A 21,947-nucleotide genomic window follows, 5' to 3' on the forward strand; every position below is an offset into this window, starting at 1 on the left:
GTGTGTGGACGTATGTATATACATGTGTATGGGGGGGGGGGTTGGGCCATTTCTTTCGTCTGTTTCCTTGCGCTACCTCGCAAACACAAGAGACAGAGACAAAGCAAAAAAGAAAAAAAAAAAAAATATATATATATATATATATATATATATATATATATATATATATATATATATATATATATATATATATATATATATATATATATATATATTGAACAGTGGGATGGTGGAAGATTCCCAGGTTGGCCAAAGGAGACAGGTGGTGCCCTTGCAGCAATGGGAGCTCATCTTGATTTGTCTGCATTTTCATCGTCAGAGGAACTTATGTCACTTGGTCTTGATCGTCTTAAGTCAGCTTTGATGGCTCTTGGTCTAAAGTGTGGAGGGACTCTGGAGGAAAGGGCACAAAGGCTTTTCAGAACAAAAGGAATGTCTGTGGAAGAGCTTGACCCATCCTTGTTTGCAAAATCCAAGACTGGGAAGGTAACTAAGGGGCGAGAAACTGAAAAAATCAAAGAGCTTGCTATGTTAGAGGCACAAGTGTACCGCCTTACTGAAATTCTCAGTGAGCAACGAGCAGCTGCCAAAGAAAATGTTCAGCGTAAACAAGCCAGGAGGGACGGGGAGGAGGAGGAAGAAGAGGAAGCTTCAGCATCTGAATCTGAGGATGAGGCTGATGATGAAGTGCCATATAATCCAAAGAACCTTCCATTAGGATGGGATGGTAAAACTATCCCTTATTGGCTATACAAGCTCCATGGTCTTAACATTAGCTATAACTGTGAAATCTGTGGAAATTTCCCTTATAAAGGCCCTAAGGCTTTCCAAAGGCACTTTGCAGAGTGGCGACATGCTCATGGCATGAGGTGCTTAGGCATCCCAAACACTGCCCACTTTGCAAATGTCACACAGATTGAAGATGCCTTAAAGTTGTGGGAGAAGCTTAAAGTTCAGAAAACTGCTGAGAGATGGCAGTCAGAGCAGGAAGAGGAATATGAAGATTCTCAGAGGAATGTTGTAAATCGGAAAACCTACGATGATCTCAAGAGACAAGGGCTCTTGTAGAACTAGATTATAGTATAATGTTCGTGCATTTGATGTATTTGAGCATTTTATTATAAAAAGTTCGTAATGTAATGTATGTAAATGCACACTGTATAACTGTTATAGTATACCATACGGTTTTATTTTAAAAGATTCTAAATTATTGCAGATCAAACAAGTGTTTCAACTGGCCCCACTGAGAAAGGTGCTCATTGGGCTTTGCTTAAGCCAATGGACCAGGGGATATCTATTTTCAAGGACCACTATTCATGGAGGGCATTTGCCAAGCTGGTGAAGGCTACAGATGATGACCAGATGACTGTGCAGAATATGTTGGAAGTCCTTCAGCATCAGATATGCCATCACGCTCATCTGCCAGGCCTACAAGTTTATCACCAATTTTGCCAGGCGCGTCACATTTCCTGAGATGTTAACTAGTTCGGGCCCGCAGCCGCAGCCGCAGCAGCAGCCGCATCTGCACCCGCTGCTCGGATACGTCTCTCACGGCAACAAGATCCTGTCTCGTAACCTCAACGGCACGCTCAGCTGGATGGAGGCATCATTGTAGAGATACCTGAGGGTGAGATGAACAGCCCATACCCCACATTCTACTTTCCTCATCATCCTGTCGTCAGGGAAGTCAGCACCACAAGTAAAGCATCCTCCTCGAAGGCTCAGAGTGGGGTGCCTAAATGTGTGTGGATGTAACCAAGATGTGAAAAAAGGAGAGATAGGTAGTATGTTTGAGGAAAGGAACCTGGATGTTTTGGCTCTGAGTGAAACGAAGCTCAAGGGTAAAGGGGAAGAGTGGTTTGGGAATGTCTTGGGAGTAAAGTCAGGGGTTAGTGAGAGGACAAGAGCAAGGGAAGGAGTAGCAATACTCTTGAAACAGGAGTTGTGGGAGTATGTGATAGAGTGCAAGAAAGTAAATTCCCGATTAATATGGGTAAAACTGAAAGTTGATGGAGAGAGGTGGGTGATTATTGGTGTATATGCACCTGGGCATGAGAAGAAAGATCAAGAGAGGCAAGTGTTTTGGGAGCAGCTGAATGAGTGTGTTAGTGGTTTTGATGCACGAGACCGGGTTATAGTGATGGGTGATTTGAATGCAAAGGTGAGTAATGTGGCAGTTGAGGGAATAATTGGTATACATGGGGTGTTCAGTGTTCTAAATGGAAATGGTGAAGAGCCTGTAGATTTATGTGCTGAAAAAGGACTGATGATTGGGAATAGCTGGTTTAAAAAGCGAGATATACATAAGTATACGTATGTAAGTAGGAGAGATGGCCAGAGAGCGTTATTGGATTACGTGTTAATTGACAGGCGTGCGAAAGAGAGACTTTTGGATGTTAATGTGCTGAGAGGTGCAACTAGAGGGATGTCTGATCATTATCTTGTGGAGGCTAAGGTGAAGATTTGTATGGGTTTTCAGAAAAGAAGAGTGAATGTTGGGGTGAAGAGGGTGGTGAGAGTAAGTGAGCTTGAGAAGGAGACCTGTGTGAGGAAGTACCAGGAGAGACTGAGTACAGAATGGAAAAAGGTGAGAACAATGGAAGCAAGGGGAGTGGGGGAGGAATGGGATGTATTTAGGGAATCAGTGATGGATTGCGCAAAAGATGCTTGTGGCATGAGAAGAGTGGGAGGTGGGTTGATTAGAAAGGGTAGTGAGTGGTGGGATGAAGAGGTAAGAGTATTAGTGAAAGAGAAGAAAGAGGCATTTGGACGATTTTTGCAGGGAAAAAATGCAATTGAGTGGGAGATGTATAAAAGAAAGAGACAGGGGGTCAAGAGAAAGGTGCAAGAGGTGAAAAAAAGGGCAAATGAGAGTTGGGGTGAGAGAGTATCATTAAATTTTAGGGAGAATAAAAAGATGTTCTGGAAGGAGGTAAATAAGGTGCGTAAGACAAGGGAGCAAATGGGAACTTCAGTGAAGGGCGCAAATGGGGAGGTGATAACAAGTAGTGGTGATGTGAGAAGGAGATGGAGTGAGTATTTTGAAGGTTTGTTGAATGTGTTTGATGATAGAGTGGCAGATATAGGGTGTTTTGGTCGAGGTGGTGTGCAAAGTGAGAGGTTAGGGAAAATGATTTGGTAAACAGAGAAGAGGTAGTGGAAGCTTTGCGGAAGATGAAAGCCGGCAAGGCAGCAGGTTTGGATGGTATTGCAGTGGAATTTATTAAAAAAGGGGGTGACTGTATTGTTGACTGGTTGGTAAGGTTATTTAATGTATGTATGACTCATGGTGAGGTGCCTGAGGATTGGCGGAATGCGTGCATAGTGCCATTGTACAAAGGCAAATGGGATAAGAGTGAGTGCTCAAATTACAGAGGTATAAGTTTGTTGAGTATTCCTGGTAAATTATATGGGAGGGTATTGATTGAGAGGGTGAAGGCATGTACAGAGCATCAGATTGGGGAAGAGCAGTGTGGTTTCAGAAGTGGTAGAGGATGTGTGGATCAGGTGTTTGCTCTGAAGAATGTATGTGAGAAATACTTAGAAAGCAAATGGATTTGTATGTAGCATTTATGGATCTGGAGAAGGCATATGATAGAGTTAATAGAGATGCTCTGTGGAAGGTATTAAGAATATATGGTGTGGGAGGAAAGTTGTTAGAAGCAGTGAAAAGTTTTTATCGAGGATGTAAGGCATGTGTACGTGTAGGAAGAGAGGAAAGTGATTGGTTCTCAGTGAATGTAGGTTTGCGGCAGGGGTGTGTGATGTCTCCATGGTTGTTTAATTTGTTTATGGATGGGGTTGTTAGGGAGGTAAATGCAAGAGTTTTGGAAAGAGGGGCAAGTATGAAGTCTGTTGGGGATGAGAGAGCTTGGGAAGTGAGTCAGTTGTTGTTCGCTGATGATACAGCGCTGGTGGCTGATTCATGTGAGAAACTGCAGAAGCTGGTGACTGAGTTTGGTAAAGTGTGTGGAAGAAGAAAGTTAAGAGTAAATGTGAATAAGAGCAAGGTTATTAGGTACAGTAGGGTTGAGGGTCAAGTCAATTGGGAGGTGAGTTTGAATGGAGAAAAACTGGAGGAAGTGAAGTGTTTTAGATATCTGGGAGTGGATCTGGCAGCGGATGGAACCATGGAAGCGGAAGTGGATCATAGGGTGGGGGAGGGGGCGAAAATTCTGGGGGCCTTGAAGAATGTGTGGAAGTCGAGAACATTATCTCGGAAAGCAAAAATGGGTATGTTTGAAGGAATAGTGGTTCCAACAATGTTGTATGGTTGCGAGGCGTGGGCTATGGATAGAGTTGTGCGCAGGAGGATGGATGTGCTGGAAATGAGATGTTTGAGGACAATGTGTGGTGTGAGGTGGTTTGATCGAGTGAGTAACGTAAGGGTAAGAGAGATGTGTGGAAATAAAAAGAGCGTGGTTGAGAGAGCAGAAGAGGGTGTTTTGAAGTGGTTTGGGCACATGGAGAGGATGAGTGAGGAAAGATTGACCAAGAGGATATATGTGTCGGAGGTGGAGGGAGCAAGGAGAAGAGGGAAACCAAATTGGAGGTGGAAAGATGGAGTGAAAAAGATTTTGTGTGATCGGGGCCTGAACATGCAGGAGGGTGAAAGGAGGGCAAGGAAGAGAGTGAATTGGAGCGATGTGGTATACCGGGGTTGACGTGCTGTCAGTGGATTGAATCAAGGCATGTGAAGCGTCTGGGGTAAACCATGGAAAGCTGTGTAGGTATGTATATTTGCGTGTGTGGACTTATGTATATACATGTGTATGGGGGGGGGGGTTGGGCCATTTCTTTCGTCTGTTTCCTTGCGCTACCTCGCAAACGCGGGAGACAGCGACAAAGTATGAAAAAAAAAAAAAAAATATATATATATATATATATATATATATATATATATATATATATATATATATATATATATATATATATTCCTATGAGTCCGCGAGGAAAATGAAACACGATAAGTTCCCAAGTGCATTTTCGCTTAATAATCACATCATCAGGGGAGACACAAGAGAGATATTTAAGTCAGTTGATATACATCGAAGAGACAAAGCTAGGACGCCATGTTTACCAAATGGCGTCCTAGTTCCGTCTCTTCGATGTATATCAACTGACTGTTATATTTCTCTCTTGTGTCTCCCCTGATGATGTGATTATTACACGAAAGTGCACTTGGGAACTTTTCGTGTTTCATATTCCCCGTGGACTCATAGGAATATATATATATATATATATATATATATATATATATATATATATATATATATATATATATATATATATATATATATATATATATATATCTTTTTTTCTTTTTTTTTTTGCCGCTGTCCTCCGCGTTTGCGAGGTAGCGCAAGGAAGCAGACGAAAGAAATGGCCCAACCCACCCCCATACACATGTATATAAATACGTCCACACACGCAAATATACATACCTACACAGCTTTCCATGGTTTACTCCAGACGCTTCACATGACCTGATTCAATCCTGTGGTATAACCCCGGTATACCACATCGATCCAATTCACTCTATTCCTTGCCCTCCTTTCACCCTCCTGCATGTTCAGGCCCCGATCACACAAAATCTTTTTCACTCCATCTTTCCACCTCCAATTTGGTCTCCCTCTTCTCCTCGTTCCCTCCACCTCCGACACATATATCCTCTTGGTCAATCTTTCCTCACTCATTCTCTCCATGTGCCCAAACCATTTCAAAACACCCTCTTCTGCTCTCTCAACCACGCTCTTTTTATTTCCACACATCTCTCTTACCCTTACGTTACTTACTCGATCAAACCACCTCACACCACACATTGTCCTCAAACATCTCATTTCCAGCACATCCATCCTCCTGCGCACAACTCTATCCATAGCCCACGCCTCGCAACCATACAACATTGTTGGAACCACTATTCCTTCAAACATACCCATTTTTGCTTTCCGAGATAATGTTCTCGACTTCCACACATTCTTCAAGACTCCCAGGATTTTCGCCCCCTCCCCCACCCTATGATCCACTTCCGCTTCCATAGTTCCATCCGCTGCCAGATCCACTCCTAGATATCTAAAACACTTTACTTCCTCCAGTTTTTCTCCATTCAAACTCACCTCCCAATTGACTTGACCCTCAACCCTACTGTACCTAATTACCTTGCTCTTATTCACATTTACTCTTAACTTTCTTCTTTCACACACTTTACCAAACTCAGTCACCAGCTTCTGCAGTTTCTCACATGAATCAGCCACCAGCGCTGTATCATCAGCGAACAACAACTGACTCACTTCCCAAGCTCTCTCATCCCCAACAGACTTCATACTTGCCCCTCTTTCCAAAACTCTTGCATTCACCTCCCTAACAACCCCATCCATAAACAAATCAAAAAACCATGGAGACATCACACACCCCTGCCGCAAACCTACATTCACTGAGAACCAATCACTTTCCTCTCTTCCTACACGTACACATGCCTTACATCCTCGATAAAAACTTTTCACTGCTTCTAACAACTTGCCTCCCACACCATATATTCTTAATACCTTCCACAGAGCATCTCTATCAACTCTATCATATGCCTTCTCCAGATCCATAAATGCTACATACAAATCCATTTGCTTTTCTAAGTATTTCTCACATGCATTCTTCAAAGCAAACACCTGATCCACACATCCTCTACCACTTCTGAAACCACACTGCTCTTCCCCAGTCTGATGCTCTGTACATGCCTTCACCCTCTCAATCAATACCCTCCCATATAATTTACCTGGAATACTCAACAAACTTATACCTCTGTAATTTGAGCACTCATTCTTATCCCATTTGCCTTTGTACAATGGCACTATGCAAGCATTCCGCCAATCCTCAGGCACCTTACCATGAGTCATACATACCAACCAGTCAATAATACAGTCACCCCCTTTTTTAATAAATTCCACTGCAATACCATCCAAACCTGCTGCCTTGCCGGCTTTCATCTCCGCAAAGCATTTACTGCCTCTTTTCTGTTTACCAAATCATTTTCCCTAACCCTCTCACTTTGCACACCACCTCGACCAAAACACCCTATATCTGCCACTCTATCATCAAACACATTCAACAAACCTTCAAAATACTCACTCCATCTCCTTCTCACATCACCACTACTTGTTATCACCTCCCCATTTGCGCCCTTCACTGAAGTTCCCATTTGCTCCCTTGTCTTACGCACTTTATTTACCTCCTTCCAGAACATCTTTTTATTCTCCCTAAAATTTAATGATACTCTCTCACCCCAACTCTCATTTGCCCTCTTTTTCACCTCTTGCACCTTTCTCTTGACCTCCTGTCTCTTTCTTTTATACATCTCCCACTCAATTGCATTTTTTCCCTGCAAAAATCGTCCAAATGCCTCTCTCTTCTCTTTCACTAATAATCTTACTTCTTCATCCCACCACTCACTACCCTTTCTAATCAACCCACCTCCCACTCTTCTCATGCCACAAGCATCTTTTGCGCAATCCATCACTGATTCCCTAAATACATCCCATTCCTCCCCCACTCCCCTTACTTCCATTGTTCTCACCTTTTTCCATTCTGTACTCAGTCTCTCCTGGTACTTCCTCACACAAGTCTCCTTCCCAAGCTCACTTACTCTCACTACCCTCTTCACCCCAACATTCTCTCTTCTTTTCTGAAAACCCATACAAATCTTCACCTTCGCCTCCACAAGATAATAATCAGACATCCCTCCAGTTGCACCTCTCAGCACATTAACATCCAAAAGTCTCTCTTTCGCGCGCCTGTCAATTAACACGTAATCCAATAACGCTCTCTGGCCATCTCTCCTACTTACATACGTATACTTATGTATATCTCGCTTTTTAAACCAGGTATTCCCAATCATCAGTCCTTTTTCAGCACATAAATCTACAAGCTCTTCACCATTTCCATTTACAACACTGAACACCCCATGTATACCAATTATTCCCTCAACTGCCACATTACTCACCTTTGCATTCAAATCACCCATCACTATAACCCGGTCTCGTGCATCAAAACCACTAACACACTCATTCAGCTGCTCCCAAAACACTTGCCTCTCATGATCTTTCTTCTCATGCCCAGGTGCATATGCACCAATAATCACCCATCTCTCTCCATCAACTTTCAGTTTTACCCATATATATATATATATATATATATATATATATATATATATATATATATATATATATATATATATATATATATATATATATATAGATAGATAGATAGATAGATAGATAGATAGATAGATAGATAGATAGATAGATACACGTGAGGGTGTCGATCGAGAGGGTGAAGGCATGTACAGAGCATCAGATTGGGAAAGAGCAGTGTGGTTTTAGAAATGGTAGAAGATGTGTGGATCAGGTGTTTGCTTTGAAAAATGTACGTGAGAAATACTTAGTAAGTAGATGGATTTGTATGTAGCATTTATGGATCTGTAGAAAGCATATTAGAGAATTGACAGAGATTCTCTGAGGAAGGTAGGAAGAATATATAGTGTGGGAGACAAGTTGCTGGAAGGCGTGAAAAGTTTTTATCAAGGATGTAAGGCATGTGTACGTGTAGGAAGAGAGGAAAGTGATTGGTTCCCAGTGAATGTCAGTTTGCGGCATTGGTGTGTGATTTCCCCATGGTTGTTTAATTTGTTTATGAATTGGGTTGTTAGGGAGGTGAATGCAAGAGTTTTGGAGAGAGAGGTAATTATGCAGTTTGTTGTGGATGAGGGAGCCTGGGAAGGGAGTCAGTTGTTGTTCGCCGATGATACAGCGCTGGTGGCTGATTTATGTGAGAAACTGCAGGGGTTGGTGACTGAGTTTGGAAAAGTGTGTGAAAGAAGAAAGTTGAGAGTAAATATGAATAAGAACAAGGTTAATAGGATCAGTAGGGTAGAGGGACAAATTAATTGGAATGTAAGTTTGAATGGAGAAAAATTTGAGGAAGTGAAGTGTTTTAGATATCTGGGAGTGGGCTTAGCAGCGGGTGGAACCATGGAAGCGGAACTGAGTCACAGGGTGGGAAAGGGGGCGAAGGTTCTGGGAGCGATGAAGAATGTGTGGAAGGAGAAAACGTTATCTCGGAGAGCAAAAATGGTATGTTTGAAGGAATAGTAGTTCCAAAAATGTTATATAGTTGCGAGGCTTTGGCTATAGATAGGGTTGTACTGAGGAGGGTGGATGTGTTAGAAATGAAATGTTTGAGGACAGTATGTGGTGTTAGGTGGTTTGATCGAGTAAGTAATGAAAGGGTAAGAGAGATATGTGGAAATAAAGCGTGTGGTTGAGAGAGCAGAAGAGGATGTATTGAAATTGTTTGGTCACATGGAGAGAATGATTGAGGAAAGATTGACCAAGAGGATATATGTGTCGGAGGTGGAGGGAACAAGGAGAAGCAGGAGACCAAACTGGAGGTGGAAGGATGGAGTGAAAAAGATTTTGAGTGATCGGGGCCTGAACATACAGGAGGGTGAAAGGCGTGCAAGGAATAGAGTGAACTGTAACGATGTGATATACCGAGGTCGACGTGCTGTTAATGGACTGAACCAGGGCATGTGAAACGTCTGGGGTAAACCATGGAAAGTTCTGTGGGGCCTGGATGTGGAAAGGGAGCTGTGGTTTCGGTGCATTATTACATGACAGCTAGAGACTGAGTGTGAACGAATGTGGCCTTTGTTGTCAGTTTTCATAGCTTTATCTTTCTCACTGCACTCCTAAGTAACCTCTCTCTCACAAATCTTTCAACCCTCACAACTTTTCCTTTCCATCAAGATTCAAGAAAGATTATCGTGGCTTTATCTCCAGCCACCACCAACATGGAGAGATTCAGAGATCAATAACACATACACAGTCTTATTGGGTCATCACAACCCGGAGGTCAATAATCAAGTCAGTCTATCGAGAATTCTCCAACGATCAACTTGACGTGTGTTCTTGTCAGCAACAAGTCGGAGGTGTGTACTTGGGGTTAGGGTGTCATATTGGCGCAGGTCAAGGGTGTGTACTTGGGGTTAGGGTGTCATATTGGCGCAGGTCGAGGGTGTGTACTTGGGGTTAGGGTGTCATATTGGCGCAGGTCAAGGGTGTGTACTTGGGGTTAGGGTGTCATATTGGCGCAGGTCGAGGGTGTGTACTTGGGGTTAGGGTGTCATATTCGCGCAGGTCGAGGGTGTGTACTTGGGGTTAGGGTGTCATATTGGCGCAGGTCGAGGGTGTGTACTTGGGGTTAGGGTGTCATATTGGCGCAGGTCGAGGGTGTGTACTTGGGGTTAGGGTGTCATATTGGCGCAGGTCGAGGGTGTGTACTTGGGGTTAGGGTGTCATATTGGCGCAGGTCGAGGGTGTGTACTTGGGGTTAGGGTGTCATATTGGCGCAGGTCGAGGGTATGTACTTGGGGTTAGGGTGTCATATTGGTGCAGGTCGAGGGTGTGTACTTGGGGTTAGGGTGTCATATTGGCGCAGGTCGGGGGTGTGTACTTGGGGTTAGGGTGTCATATTGGCGTAGGTCGAGGGTGTGTACTTGGGGTTAGGGTGTCATATTGGCGTAGGTCGAGGGTGTGTACTTGGGGTTAGGGTGTCATATTGGCGCAGGTCGAGGGTGTGTACTTGGGGTTAGGGTGTCATATTGGCGTAGGTCGAGGGTGTGTACTTGGGGTTAGGGTGTCATATTGGCGCAGGTCGGGGGTGTGTACTTGGGGTTAGGGTGTCATATTGGCGCAGGTCGGGGGTGTGTACTTGGGGTTAGGGTGTCATATTGGCGCAGGTCGGGGGTGTGTACTTGGGGTTAGGGTGTCATATTGGCGTAGGTCGAGGGTGTGTACTTGGGGTTGGGTGTCATATTGGCGTAGGTCGAGGGTGTGTACTTGGGGTTGGGGTGTTATTATTGGCGCAGGTCGAGGGTGTGTACTTGGGGTTAGGGTGTCATATTGGCGTAGGTCGAGGGTGTGTACTTGGGGTTGGGTGTCATATTGGCGTAGGTCGAGGGTGTGTACTTGGGGTTAGGGTGTCATATTGGCGCAGGTCGGGGGTGTGTACTTGGGGTTAGGGTGTCATATTGGCGCAGGTCGGGGGTGTGTACTTGGGGTTAGGGTGTCATATTGGCGTAGGTCGAGGGTGTGTACTTGGGGTTGGGTGTCATATTGGCGTAGGTCGAGGGTGTGTACTTGGGGTTGGGGTGTTATTATTGGCGCAGGTCGAGGGTGTGTACTTGGGGTTAGGGTGTCATATTGGCGCAGGTCGAGGGTGTGTACTTGGGGTTAGGGAGTTATTATTGGCGCAGGTCGGGGGTGTGTACCTGGCCCGTGTGTAGCTGTTGGGCTGGTAGGTGTATGTGTGTCTTGTGTCAAATGTTTATTTTCTTCATCTTGTCAACAGTGAATAATAAATCATGTAATGTTGTGGTCTGTTGTGTTGACCAGCAGACCGGCTGCCCAGGAAGGTGGGTCATCACACCTGCTGTGTTGATCACACTTCTCCACAATATAGAAAAATAATTACTTTATTTCTTTTTAATAAAAATATGATTATATAAAATACTCAATAAAGAAAATAAAAATAAAATATTTTGTAAAGCTTTTCTATATTATTTTATATAATTATATCTTCTTCAGAAAAAAATATTTTAATTCTTTTATATGAATTATTTTCAAACATTTTTCAAATACAATTACTTACCTTACTTTCCTACCCCAATTTTGAAGGCTATTATAGTAGCTAAAATGTATTGATTATTTCAAATTTGTAAGATTTAATTATACAAACGTGTCCGCGTTGTTATGTGAGTAACTATGATGTCCGTGATGTGATGTGAGTTACTAAGATGTTCGTAATGTGATGAGTTACTATGATGTCCGTTATGTGATGTGAGTTACTAAGATGTCCGTGATGTGATGTGAGTTACTAAGATGCCCCTGATGTGATGTTAGTTACTAAGATGTCCATGATGTGATTTGAGTTACTAAGATGCCCCTGATGTGATGTTAGTTACTAAGATGTCCGTGATGTGATGTGAGTTACTAAGATGCCCCTGATGTGATGTTAGTTACTAAGATGTCCATGATGTGATTTGAGTTACTAAGATGCCCCTGATGTGATGTTAGTTACTAAGATGTCCATGATGTGATTTGAGTTACTAAGATGCCCCTGATGTGATGTTAGTTACTATGATGTCCGTGATGTGATGTGAGTTACTAAGATGCCCCTGATGTGATGTTAGTTACTAAGATGTCCATGATGCGATGTGAGTTATGATGATGTCCGTGATGTGATGTGGGTTACTAAGATGTTCGTGATGTGATGAGTTACTATGATGTCCGTTAGGTGATGTGAGTTACTAAGATGTCCGTGATGTGATGTGAGTTACTAAGATGTTCGTAATGTGATGTGAGTTACTAAGATGTCCGTGATGTGGTGTGTTACTAAGATGTTCGTAATGTGATGTGAGTTTCTAAGATGTTCGTGATGTGATGTGAGTTACTAAGATGTCCGTGATATAATGAGTTACTATAGTGTCCGTTATGTGATGTGAGTTACTAAGATGCCCGTGATGTGGTGGGAGTTACTAAAATGTTCGTGATGTGATGTGAGTTACTAAGATGTCCGTGATGTGATGAGTTACTATGATGTCCGTTATGTGATGTGAGTTACTAAGATGTCCGTGATGTGATGAGTTACTATGATGTCCGTGATGTGAGTTACTAAGATGTTCGTAATGTGATGTGAGTTACTAAGATGTCTGTGATGTGACGTGAGTTACTAAGATGTCCATGATGTGATGTGAGTTACTAAGATGTCCATGATGTGCTGTGAATTACTAAGATGTCCATGATGTGGTGCGAGTTACTAAGATGTCAGTGATGTGGTGGGAGTTACTAAGATGTCCGTGATGTGGTGGGAGTTACTAAGATGTTCGTGATGTGATGTGAGTTACTAAGATGTCCGTGATGTGATGTGAGTTACTATGATGTCCATGATGTGATGTGAGTTACTAAGATGTCCATGATGTGATGTGAGTTATTAAGATGTCTGTGATGTGACGTGAGTTACTAAGATGTCCATGATGTGATGTGAGTTACTAAGATGTCCATGATGTGCTGTGAATTACTAAGATGTCCATGATGTGGTGCGAGTTACTAAGATGTCAGTGATGTGGTGGGAGTTACTAAGATGTCCGTGATGTGATGTGAGTTACTAAGATGTTCGTGATGTGATGTGAGTTATTAAGATGTTCGTGATGTGATGTGAGTTATCAAGATGTCCGTGATGTGATGTGAGTTATTAAGATGTCCATGATGTGATGTGAGTTATTAAGATGTCCGTGATGTGAGTTACTAAGATGTCCATGAAAGGATGTAAAGATGTACTCTTACAATATAAGAGTAGTGGATGACTGGAGAAAGCTGAATTATGAGACAGTGAATGCACATATCAAGTAGAAGTTAAAAATGTTGTATGACTGTAGAGATGGTGGAAGAGATGGGGTCCTACTTGTGTAAAACTCCCTTCCTGTACAGTACACACACACAGGAGCAGGGAAAGGATGGATGGACCCCTTTGGAGAGAGAATTATTTTATTAAGCCTGTTCTCTAGTGATAAAACCTTGCCAATGATGACTTTTCACTCGCAGCATAAACCAAAAGTGGGTTGAGTCTGATAATGTTGACTCTTTTGGAGTTTGAAGTTCTTTGAAGAGGCTGTACTCCAAATACTACAGCCTTACCAAAGCTTACTTTTCCCATAGAGTGTAACCTCATTCCAGAGGGATCCAGAAACACCCCCAACTAATATATCACTGACAAGACTCATACCCATTGAAATAACTTGACAAACGCTAGACGACCATTCTGTAGACAAACACTAGTCATTTTCCTGTCCACACTCTGTGCATTACCCATCCTTCAACACTAAAAACACCTTTTCAACACAAGACTTCATCATTTCATTGCAACTACCAAAAGAAATACATCAAGCACTCTATTTTCTGCACTGGAGGCCCTTATATCTTTATGAAGCTCCTGCAGCAATTAGGAAGTTGGCTACAATCACCATTTAAGACCATAGGTCATTAAGTGTTGCGATATATGTGTCTAATGTGCAGAGGAAATTAGTAGTAAGTGTTTGGTATTTCTTCTTTATGGCAAATACCTCATGGACGTGAAGGGTTTTCAGATACGTAGAAATGTGTTTGTAGAGTTGTAGTGATGGATAATGATCTCCAGAGCATAAAGAGAAGAATGTGACTCATGGTTATTTAGGGGAGTGTAGCTTCAGATGGGTGTATATATGGTGGATGGGAGTTTGAGGTCAGCTCGTTAATTCACTGTGGCTTTAACTGCCCTGATTGTGGCACTTGGAGTGAACGGTAAGTGGGTACTTGTTTTTTTTCTTTGGATTTTTTGTAGGTTTTTCTTAACTTTATTATGTTTGAGTGAAGCTGGTTTGTTGGATTTTTTTTTTTAGCAGGGTCTTATTAATATATTTATGTGTCCTCCAGGAGAAGGAATTTCATTAAAATTGGTCAGAAGTGCCTCACAAGTGAGAACTGGTGTAGTGCAGTTAGTGTGGATCTTCTGTAATGTGGGCCAGACCTCATTGCTGTGGGTCTTGTGGTTTGTTGTATTGATGAAAGAATACTAGTTTCCAGCTTGTCCTTCATTGATTAGGTTTGTGATGGTGTAATTTTGAGTTGGATTTCATTCTCTGATTTCTAATGATGGTGAGTGATTCTGTCTGAGCAGGTTTCTTTGTTTTATAAATTGTATAACTTGTGAGAGAAGTTATATTTCTTCCCTTATCCTTGTTGTATGAACTGGCTTGGTTGGAGATGTTGATGAAATGTGAGATAGCAGTATTTAGGGATAGGAAATCATTCATACAGAAATTATGCAGCTTTTTTCCAATTCTGATGGGAAGGTTGGCCATTTTACTTTCCTGTGGTATGTTTATGTCTTTCTGATGGTTTTATGGCTTGAGTGGGACTGGTGGAGTGGTAAAAAAAGATGCACAAATGGTCAAATGACAGTTCACAAAGTGTGCTCCAGGCAGTCCATACGTGTAGGGTCAGTAAGCATGATGGCGTGGGAGTCTGGTTGGCCAGTTGCATCAGTTAAGGATATTGAAAAGTTGCAGTTGCCTTTAAGAAGAGTTCACCTTGGGGATCTTGGATGGTAGGGCTGTGCCAAGTGGTAGGGTGAGCATTGAAATCTTCACAGAATTAAGTGTTGGGTATGTTGGTCAGGTCTTGTAAGGTGGGGAGTATATATGGAGGGGTATATGAAAGTCAGAGGTATGTGGATGCTGATTATGTTGATGTTAGTAGTGTGAGGTATTATTCTTATGGATTGTATTCTTAGGGTGTTGTCACTGTCAGTGAGCTGTTTCTAGTGTCAGAGATGATAAATAATGGTATGTTTCAGTGGGTGTGTGTTATGAGTCATCCTTGTCCTTGTTTTTCTTCTCTTACATTTGTATAGTTGTAGAAAAAGGTGGGAGGGAGGATTTAGATGTGAAACTGGTTTCTTGGATGAGCACTTTGTGGATTTTGTGTTCTTGGAGTTGGTTGAGAATTTCTGTATGTTGGTTCTTAATGACATTAGCACTGAGTTGCAGGATGTTTTGCTTTCTGCTGGATTCTGTGGGTTAGTGGAGTTTGTTTGTGAAGAGTGAGACTGAGCATTTTGAGCTGTTGGGTGTTGGGGTTAAGGAGGTTTGTGAGGGGGGGTTTGGGAGTTACTGTCTGAGTGGTTGCTGCATGTCCTGTGTTCTGAGTAGCCTTTTATGGATGACTGAATTGAGGTTGCACCAGTGAATCATAACGGGGAGATTATGATATTCTTAGATTAAAAAACCCTACTTATAAATCTAAGAATTTCTACATTGTTTTTATTGCTTATTTGCCCTGCTTATTTGGATATAGGTCCACAGAGATCATTTTCAACATTTACCTTTTGCAGCTCAATAGAATTCATATTATAGCCATCCTTCTTGATTCTTTTATTTTATTTATTTTGCTTTGTCGCTGTCTCCCGCGTTTGCGAGGTAGCACAAGGAAACAGACGAAAGAAATGGCCCAACCCACCCCCATACACATGTATATACACACACACGTCCACACACGCAAATATACATACCTATACATCTCAATGTACACATATATATACACACACATACACATACATATATACCCATGCACACAATTCACACTGTCTGCCTTTATTCTTTCCCATCGCCAACTCACCACACATGGAATACCATCCCCCTCCCCCCTCATGTGTGCGAGGTAGCGCTAGGAAAAGACAACAAAGGCCTCATTCGTTCACACTCAGTCTCTAGCTGTCATGCAATAATGCCCGAAACCACAGCTCCCTTTCCACATCCAGGCCCCACACAGCTTTCCATGGTTTACCCCTGACGCTTCACATGCCCTGATTCAATCCACTGACAGCACGTCAACCCCGGTATACCACATCGATCCAATTCACTCTATTCCTTGCCCTCCTTTCACCCTCCTGCATGTTCAGGCCCCGATCACACAAAATCTTTTTCACTCCATCTTTCCACCTCCAGTTTGGTCTCCCACTTCTCCTCGTTCCCTCCACCTCCGACACATATATCCTTTTGGTCAATCTTTCCTCACTCATTCTCTCCATGTGACCAAACCATTTCAAAACACCCTCTTCTGCTCTCTCAACCACGCTCTTTTTATTTCCACACATCTCTCTTACCCTTACATTACTTACTCGATCAAACCACCTCACACCACACATTGTCCTCAAACATCTCATTTCCAGCACATCCACCCTCCTGCGCACAACTCTATCCATAGCCCACGCCTCGCAACCATACAACATTGTTGGAACCACTTTTCCTTCAAACATACCCATTTTTGCTTTCCGAGATAATGTTCTCGACTTCCACACATTCTTCAAGGCTCCCAGGATTTTCGCCCCCTCTCCCACCCTATGATTCACTTCCGCTTCCATGGTTCCATCCGCTGCCAGATCCACTCCCAGATATCTAAAACACTTTACTTCCTCCAGTTTTTCTCCATTCAAACTTACCTCCCAATTGACTTGACCCTCAACCCTACCGTACCTAATAACCTTGCTCTTATTCACATTTACTCTTAACTTTCTTCTTTCACACACTTTACCAAACTCAGTCACCAGCTTCTGCAGTTCCTCACATGAATCAGCCACCAGCGCTGTATCATCAGCGAACAACAACTGACTCACTTCCCAAGCTCTCTCATCCACAACAGACTTCATTCTTGCCCCTCTTTCCAAAACTCTTGCATTCACCTCCCTAACAACCCCATCCATAAACAAATTAAACAACCATGGAGACATCACACACCCCTGCAAAAAAAAAAAAAAAAAAAAAAAAAAAATATATATATATATATATATATATATATACATGTGTGTGTGTAGGTTTTGCAGGGGTGTGTGATGTCTCCTTCTTGATTCTACTTATGATATATAAAACTTTACACTTATCAATATTGAAATTTATTTGCCACCGGTTAACCCACTCCATCACTTTCTCCTCATCAGTTTGTAGCTGCACGTTCTTAATTTCTATTGCATCTTTATTTTCCCAAGTAACTATTGTTTGCAAATTTTGCTGTCATACAATGCATTCCATTATCAATATCATTAAGATATATGAGAGAGAATTGATCCTTAGACTGATCCCTGTTCATGGCCAGTCAGCCAATTTCCTATTTGTTGTAGTACAAAAAATCAAAGAAGCATAGTTAATGAGTATGAACAGAAATAACAGAAATACAGTTTAGTGGACGGGATTTGGAGGTACAAACCTGGAGGAAAGAAGATGAAGCAATTAAAAGCAAACATAGTCTGATGGGTCTTCTCTGGATGTACTTGAGCCTGTTCAGTTAGAGAAAAGGACTAACACACACTCAAAGAGGGAAGTTAAGAGAGGGCAATTTTTTTTGGTAGAAGATCTACAGGTACAGAACATGAAGATTGATGGAGAGGAATGTATAGACCCAGGGTGCCACAAACAGGTACACAGGAAATAAAGTGAAGTGTCTGAAAGAATAATGCACACTGTTAGAGATGAAACAATCATGGATGTTTATGGTGTGGTTGATGGAACGTTTAGAAAAGAACAGAGCATACAGAACCAGAGCTTACCAGTAAAAGAGAGATTATAACTTTCTATTAGAGAAACAGAGGTAAACACTGCTATACCAAGGGATCTGTATTTGGAAAGGCACTGTAATTAGAAAGATTAATAAAGCAGAAGGTTGATATACATAAATCACTGATTATTTTTGTCATGGGAGATTATGATATACCAAATAAAGAAGAATAGGGAAAGAGGAGAAAATGTGCATTAAGAGATTGCTGGAGGCTGTGGGACTGCCAGATGCAATTTCCATGATATGGGAAAGGAGAATTTGTGTTTATAACTACGATGTGAGGGGGCAGCCAGTTTTGGTTACATTTGACACGGAGTCATCAAGCCAAGGAATAGGTACATAGGAAACCTATGACTCTTAAAGGCTAGGTGGAATTCAGTGGCATGATCATCGAATGTGATAAATCAAAGGAAGAGAGGGAGAAAAGCAGAAAACACAAATTAGAAGACAAAACCCTGGAGTTGTGACATGTGGGAAGATCAAATATCCCCACTAGAATGGAAGGCAAGAGTGTTGGGAGATGGTAATGTTGGACTAAAAGTAATGTATTCAAACATTGATGGAGTAATAGTTGGTGGTAAAGGGCTGGAATTCAAGGATCACACTTGATATTGTTGGATTCTCGGAAACCTGGTTATCAAAGAGATACTTTCTCACCTATTCTGCCCAGAGGAGTACATGAGAGTAAGAAAGGAAAGAGAGGCTAAAGAAGGGGAGGAATAGTCCTCTTAATAAGAAATAGCCTGAAATTTCAAGAAATAGTGGAAGATGGACCATTCAGACAATACATCAAGGGAAGAGTAATTGTAGGGAAGACGAGCATAATGGTGTTAACATTATTTAATCCTCAAAAGAATTACATAGATATGGAATGAATATACAATGATGACAATGAAGGAATGATCAGGATGGTACCTGAAGCAGTGGAATACTCACTTTTTAGAGATAGTAAACTACTGATTATTATAATGGGATAATAGGGATGTGTTATAAAGAGGCACACTAGGGGAATTTGGATGCTCATGGTGATAGAGAGTCATGAAGACAATTTTTAGTGCATAAAAGAAAATTTCCTATACCAACATATCAGGGAGCATACTAAGATAAGAGGAACTGATACACCATCATTGCTAGATTTTATCTTTCTACGCACAGTACTAGTATGGTTGTTGAGAACATAAATTTTACACCAACTGGAAGAAGAAATCGTGTAATACTCAAGTTTGACTACGTAGTGAATGAGGACGATAAAAGTGCATAGGAAGACAGGACATAAAGAGGAGTTATCATGGAAACTACACAGATCTCAATAATTTCTCTGGTAACTTAGATTGGGAAATGGAGTTCAGTAGCCAGGAATCAGGGTTTTATGGTGAAAATGTTCTTGAAATTTACAGTTAAGAAATAGAGACATGTGTACCTCACGCATCAGATAAAGAGGAAAGAGTGCAAAAGAGGAAGGAATGGTTAAATAAAATAGTGCCCATTAATGAAGAAGGCATGAGCAGGGTCTGTGAAAATTATATTGATGCAAATTGCTTTACTCCACTTAAAATGATTTTGGTGTCTGCCAGTGAAGTTGGCACCCTGTAGCAAACAGTGGCAACTATGTGATGTGCTGGCATACCACACAAGACCACTTCAGTAGCAGTTTAGCTGTTGCTGAAGGCATGAGTGTCTTGTTATGCTCACCACTTATGTGCTAGATCTTCATTACTTTTCCCTTTTTGTACCTCTACCACCTACTGTGGTTGGAAATACTCACTTTACAAGTAACAAAATAGCTTTTATAGTTGCACTTTTCAAGGAAAATAAGTTACTTAAGAAAATTTCAAAGATTAACAGTATGGGCATGAGATCAGTAAAACAGTATGTGAAGAAATTCAATAATAAAGGTGGCATCACTACACCAACCCATGTGAAACGCCCTAGGAAGGCCAGAAAAATCTCTCGACATACTCTGAAAGCTCTTAAATGTCAAATGGATGCAGATCCACACAGCTGAAAAAAAAAGATGAAAGAAAAAATCTCTAGACTGCTCAGCCTCAATGATGTGTTAATAAGGATGGTGTGGTGCTGCTTACACAAGGACCTTACTGCAGGTGTCATCCCAAACTGCTTGTAACCTGTAGTCACGAAAAGAAAGAGAGTTGATTTTTGCAAGAAATATGTAGTATGGGACACAGCTAATTTCAGAAGTGTCTCGTGGAATGATGAATCCACTTTTCCTATGACAGGCAGCTGTGGCGGGCATGTTCACTGTTGACCAGGCTGTGATCCATATGATCCCAAGTATATTGCAAGCACTGTAAGGTTCCCTGCTTCACTTATGTTATGGGATTGATTCGGGTATGATGGTGATGGGGACCTTGTAGTGCTGCCAAAGGATGAAACTATGAACAGACATAGTTAACTTAAGCTACTGTGTGACAGTCTTCCAGATTTGTTAACAAATTAGCAAGGCTGAAGTGTTCATGAAGGATGGAGCTCCCTGCCATATTGCCAAGCGAGTCACTGATTGGCTTAAGGACTGTGCAGTGGAATTTTTTCAGTGACTGGCCTCGATATTCACAGGATTTGAATCCAATAGAAAATTTGTGGGTTTTCATGAAAATGATGTTACATAAGAGGGTTGCTTCATTGCTACCTAAGTTGGAGGCAGTGACTCATAAAATTTGGGCAAAGATGGACCCTTAATAGCTTCAGAACCTTGATGATTCATTTCCTTGTCATTTCAAGTTAATAAAGAGAAGGAAACCAATATAGTACTAGTTGGTGGTCAATACACGGTTTTCACAGTGTTATTTCATGTGTATCCTGGATGGTTTTGATGCAGCCCTCTCACCCCTACTTTGACAAGCACTGTGTGTTAAAAAGCATAGGAGGTTCTTGGTGTGCAGTGGTGAAGATATAGATGGTACTCCAGCTGGCCAGCATTTGCAGGGTATGAAAGAGCATGGAACAGGGATAGCAGGATAAGAAAGGAGGAACAAAGAACTTTGAAAATTATATTGTCAACAAGGTAGATGAACACTCAAGACTTTTTCATAAATTCATCAAGGGTCCGTTGTTGGTTAAGGAGCAGCTTACAAGGTAAATGGATTCATAGGGTAAATTGTAAAGGATGATGTAAGGATGTATGAGGAACTGAATTCATTAGTGTTTTCACTGTAAAACTCACTATAGCCCCAACAGTAGGGCATTGGAATGGGTAGGAGGTATTTCAGTTTCTAAAGCACAGAGTACTCATCCTCCTCAAAGGCTCTGGCTGGGGTGTCTAAATGTGTGTGGATTTAACCAAGACGAGAAGAAAGGAGAAATAGTATGTTTGAGGAAGGAAAGAAACCTGGATGTTCTGGCTCTGAGTAAATCAAAACTCAAGGGTAAAGGAAAGGAATGGTTTGCAAATGTCTTAGGAGTAAAGTCAGGAATTGGTAAGAGGACATGGCAAGAGACTGGGTATCAGTGATGGGTGATTCAAATTCAAAGGTGTGTGATGTGGCAATTAAGGGTACAATTTGGGGGGCATGGGGTATTCAGTTTTATGAATGGAGATGGCAAAAAACTTATGGAGTTGTTTGCTAAAAAAAAAAAAAAAAAAGGAATGGTGATTGGAAAGACCTGGTTTTAAAAAATTTGATATACTCAAGAAAATGTATGTGAGAAGGAAAGATAGTCCTCAGGTATTATTGGATTACATATTAATTTTAGGGAGAATAAAAAGATGTTCTGGAAGGAGGTAAATAAAGTGCG

At 41.6% G+C, this 21,947-nt stretch overlaps 1 protein-coding gene across 1 annotated transcript; it reads left to right on the top strand.

Moving 5' to 3' along the window:
* The first annotated feature begins 218 nt into the window (after positions 1-218).
* Positions 219-1,130, top strand: LOC139762570 (splicing factor 3A subunit 3-like). The gene has a single exon (XM_071687597.1). It carries the CDS (start codon positions 280-282, stop codon positions 1,066-1,068), a length of 789 nt encoding a protein of 262 aa, XP_071543698.1. The 5' UTR covers positions 219-279; the 3' UTR covers positions 1,069-1,130.
* Positions 1,131-21,947: the final 20,817 nt, after the last annotated feature.

This window comes from Panulirus ornatus, chromosome 43, assembly GCF_036320965.1.
Source record: "Panulirus ornatus isolate Po-2019 chromosome 43, ASM3632096v1, whole genome shotgun sequence".
NCBI lineage: Eukaryota > Metazoa > Arthropoda > Malacostraca > Decapoda > Palinuridae > Panulirus > Panulirus ornatus.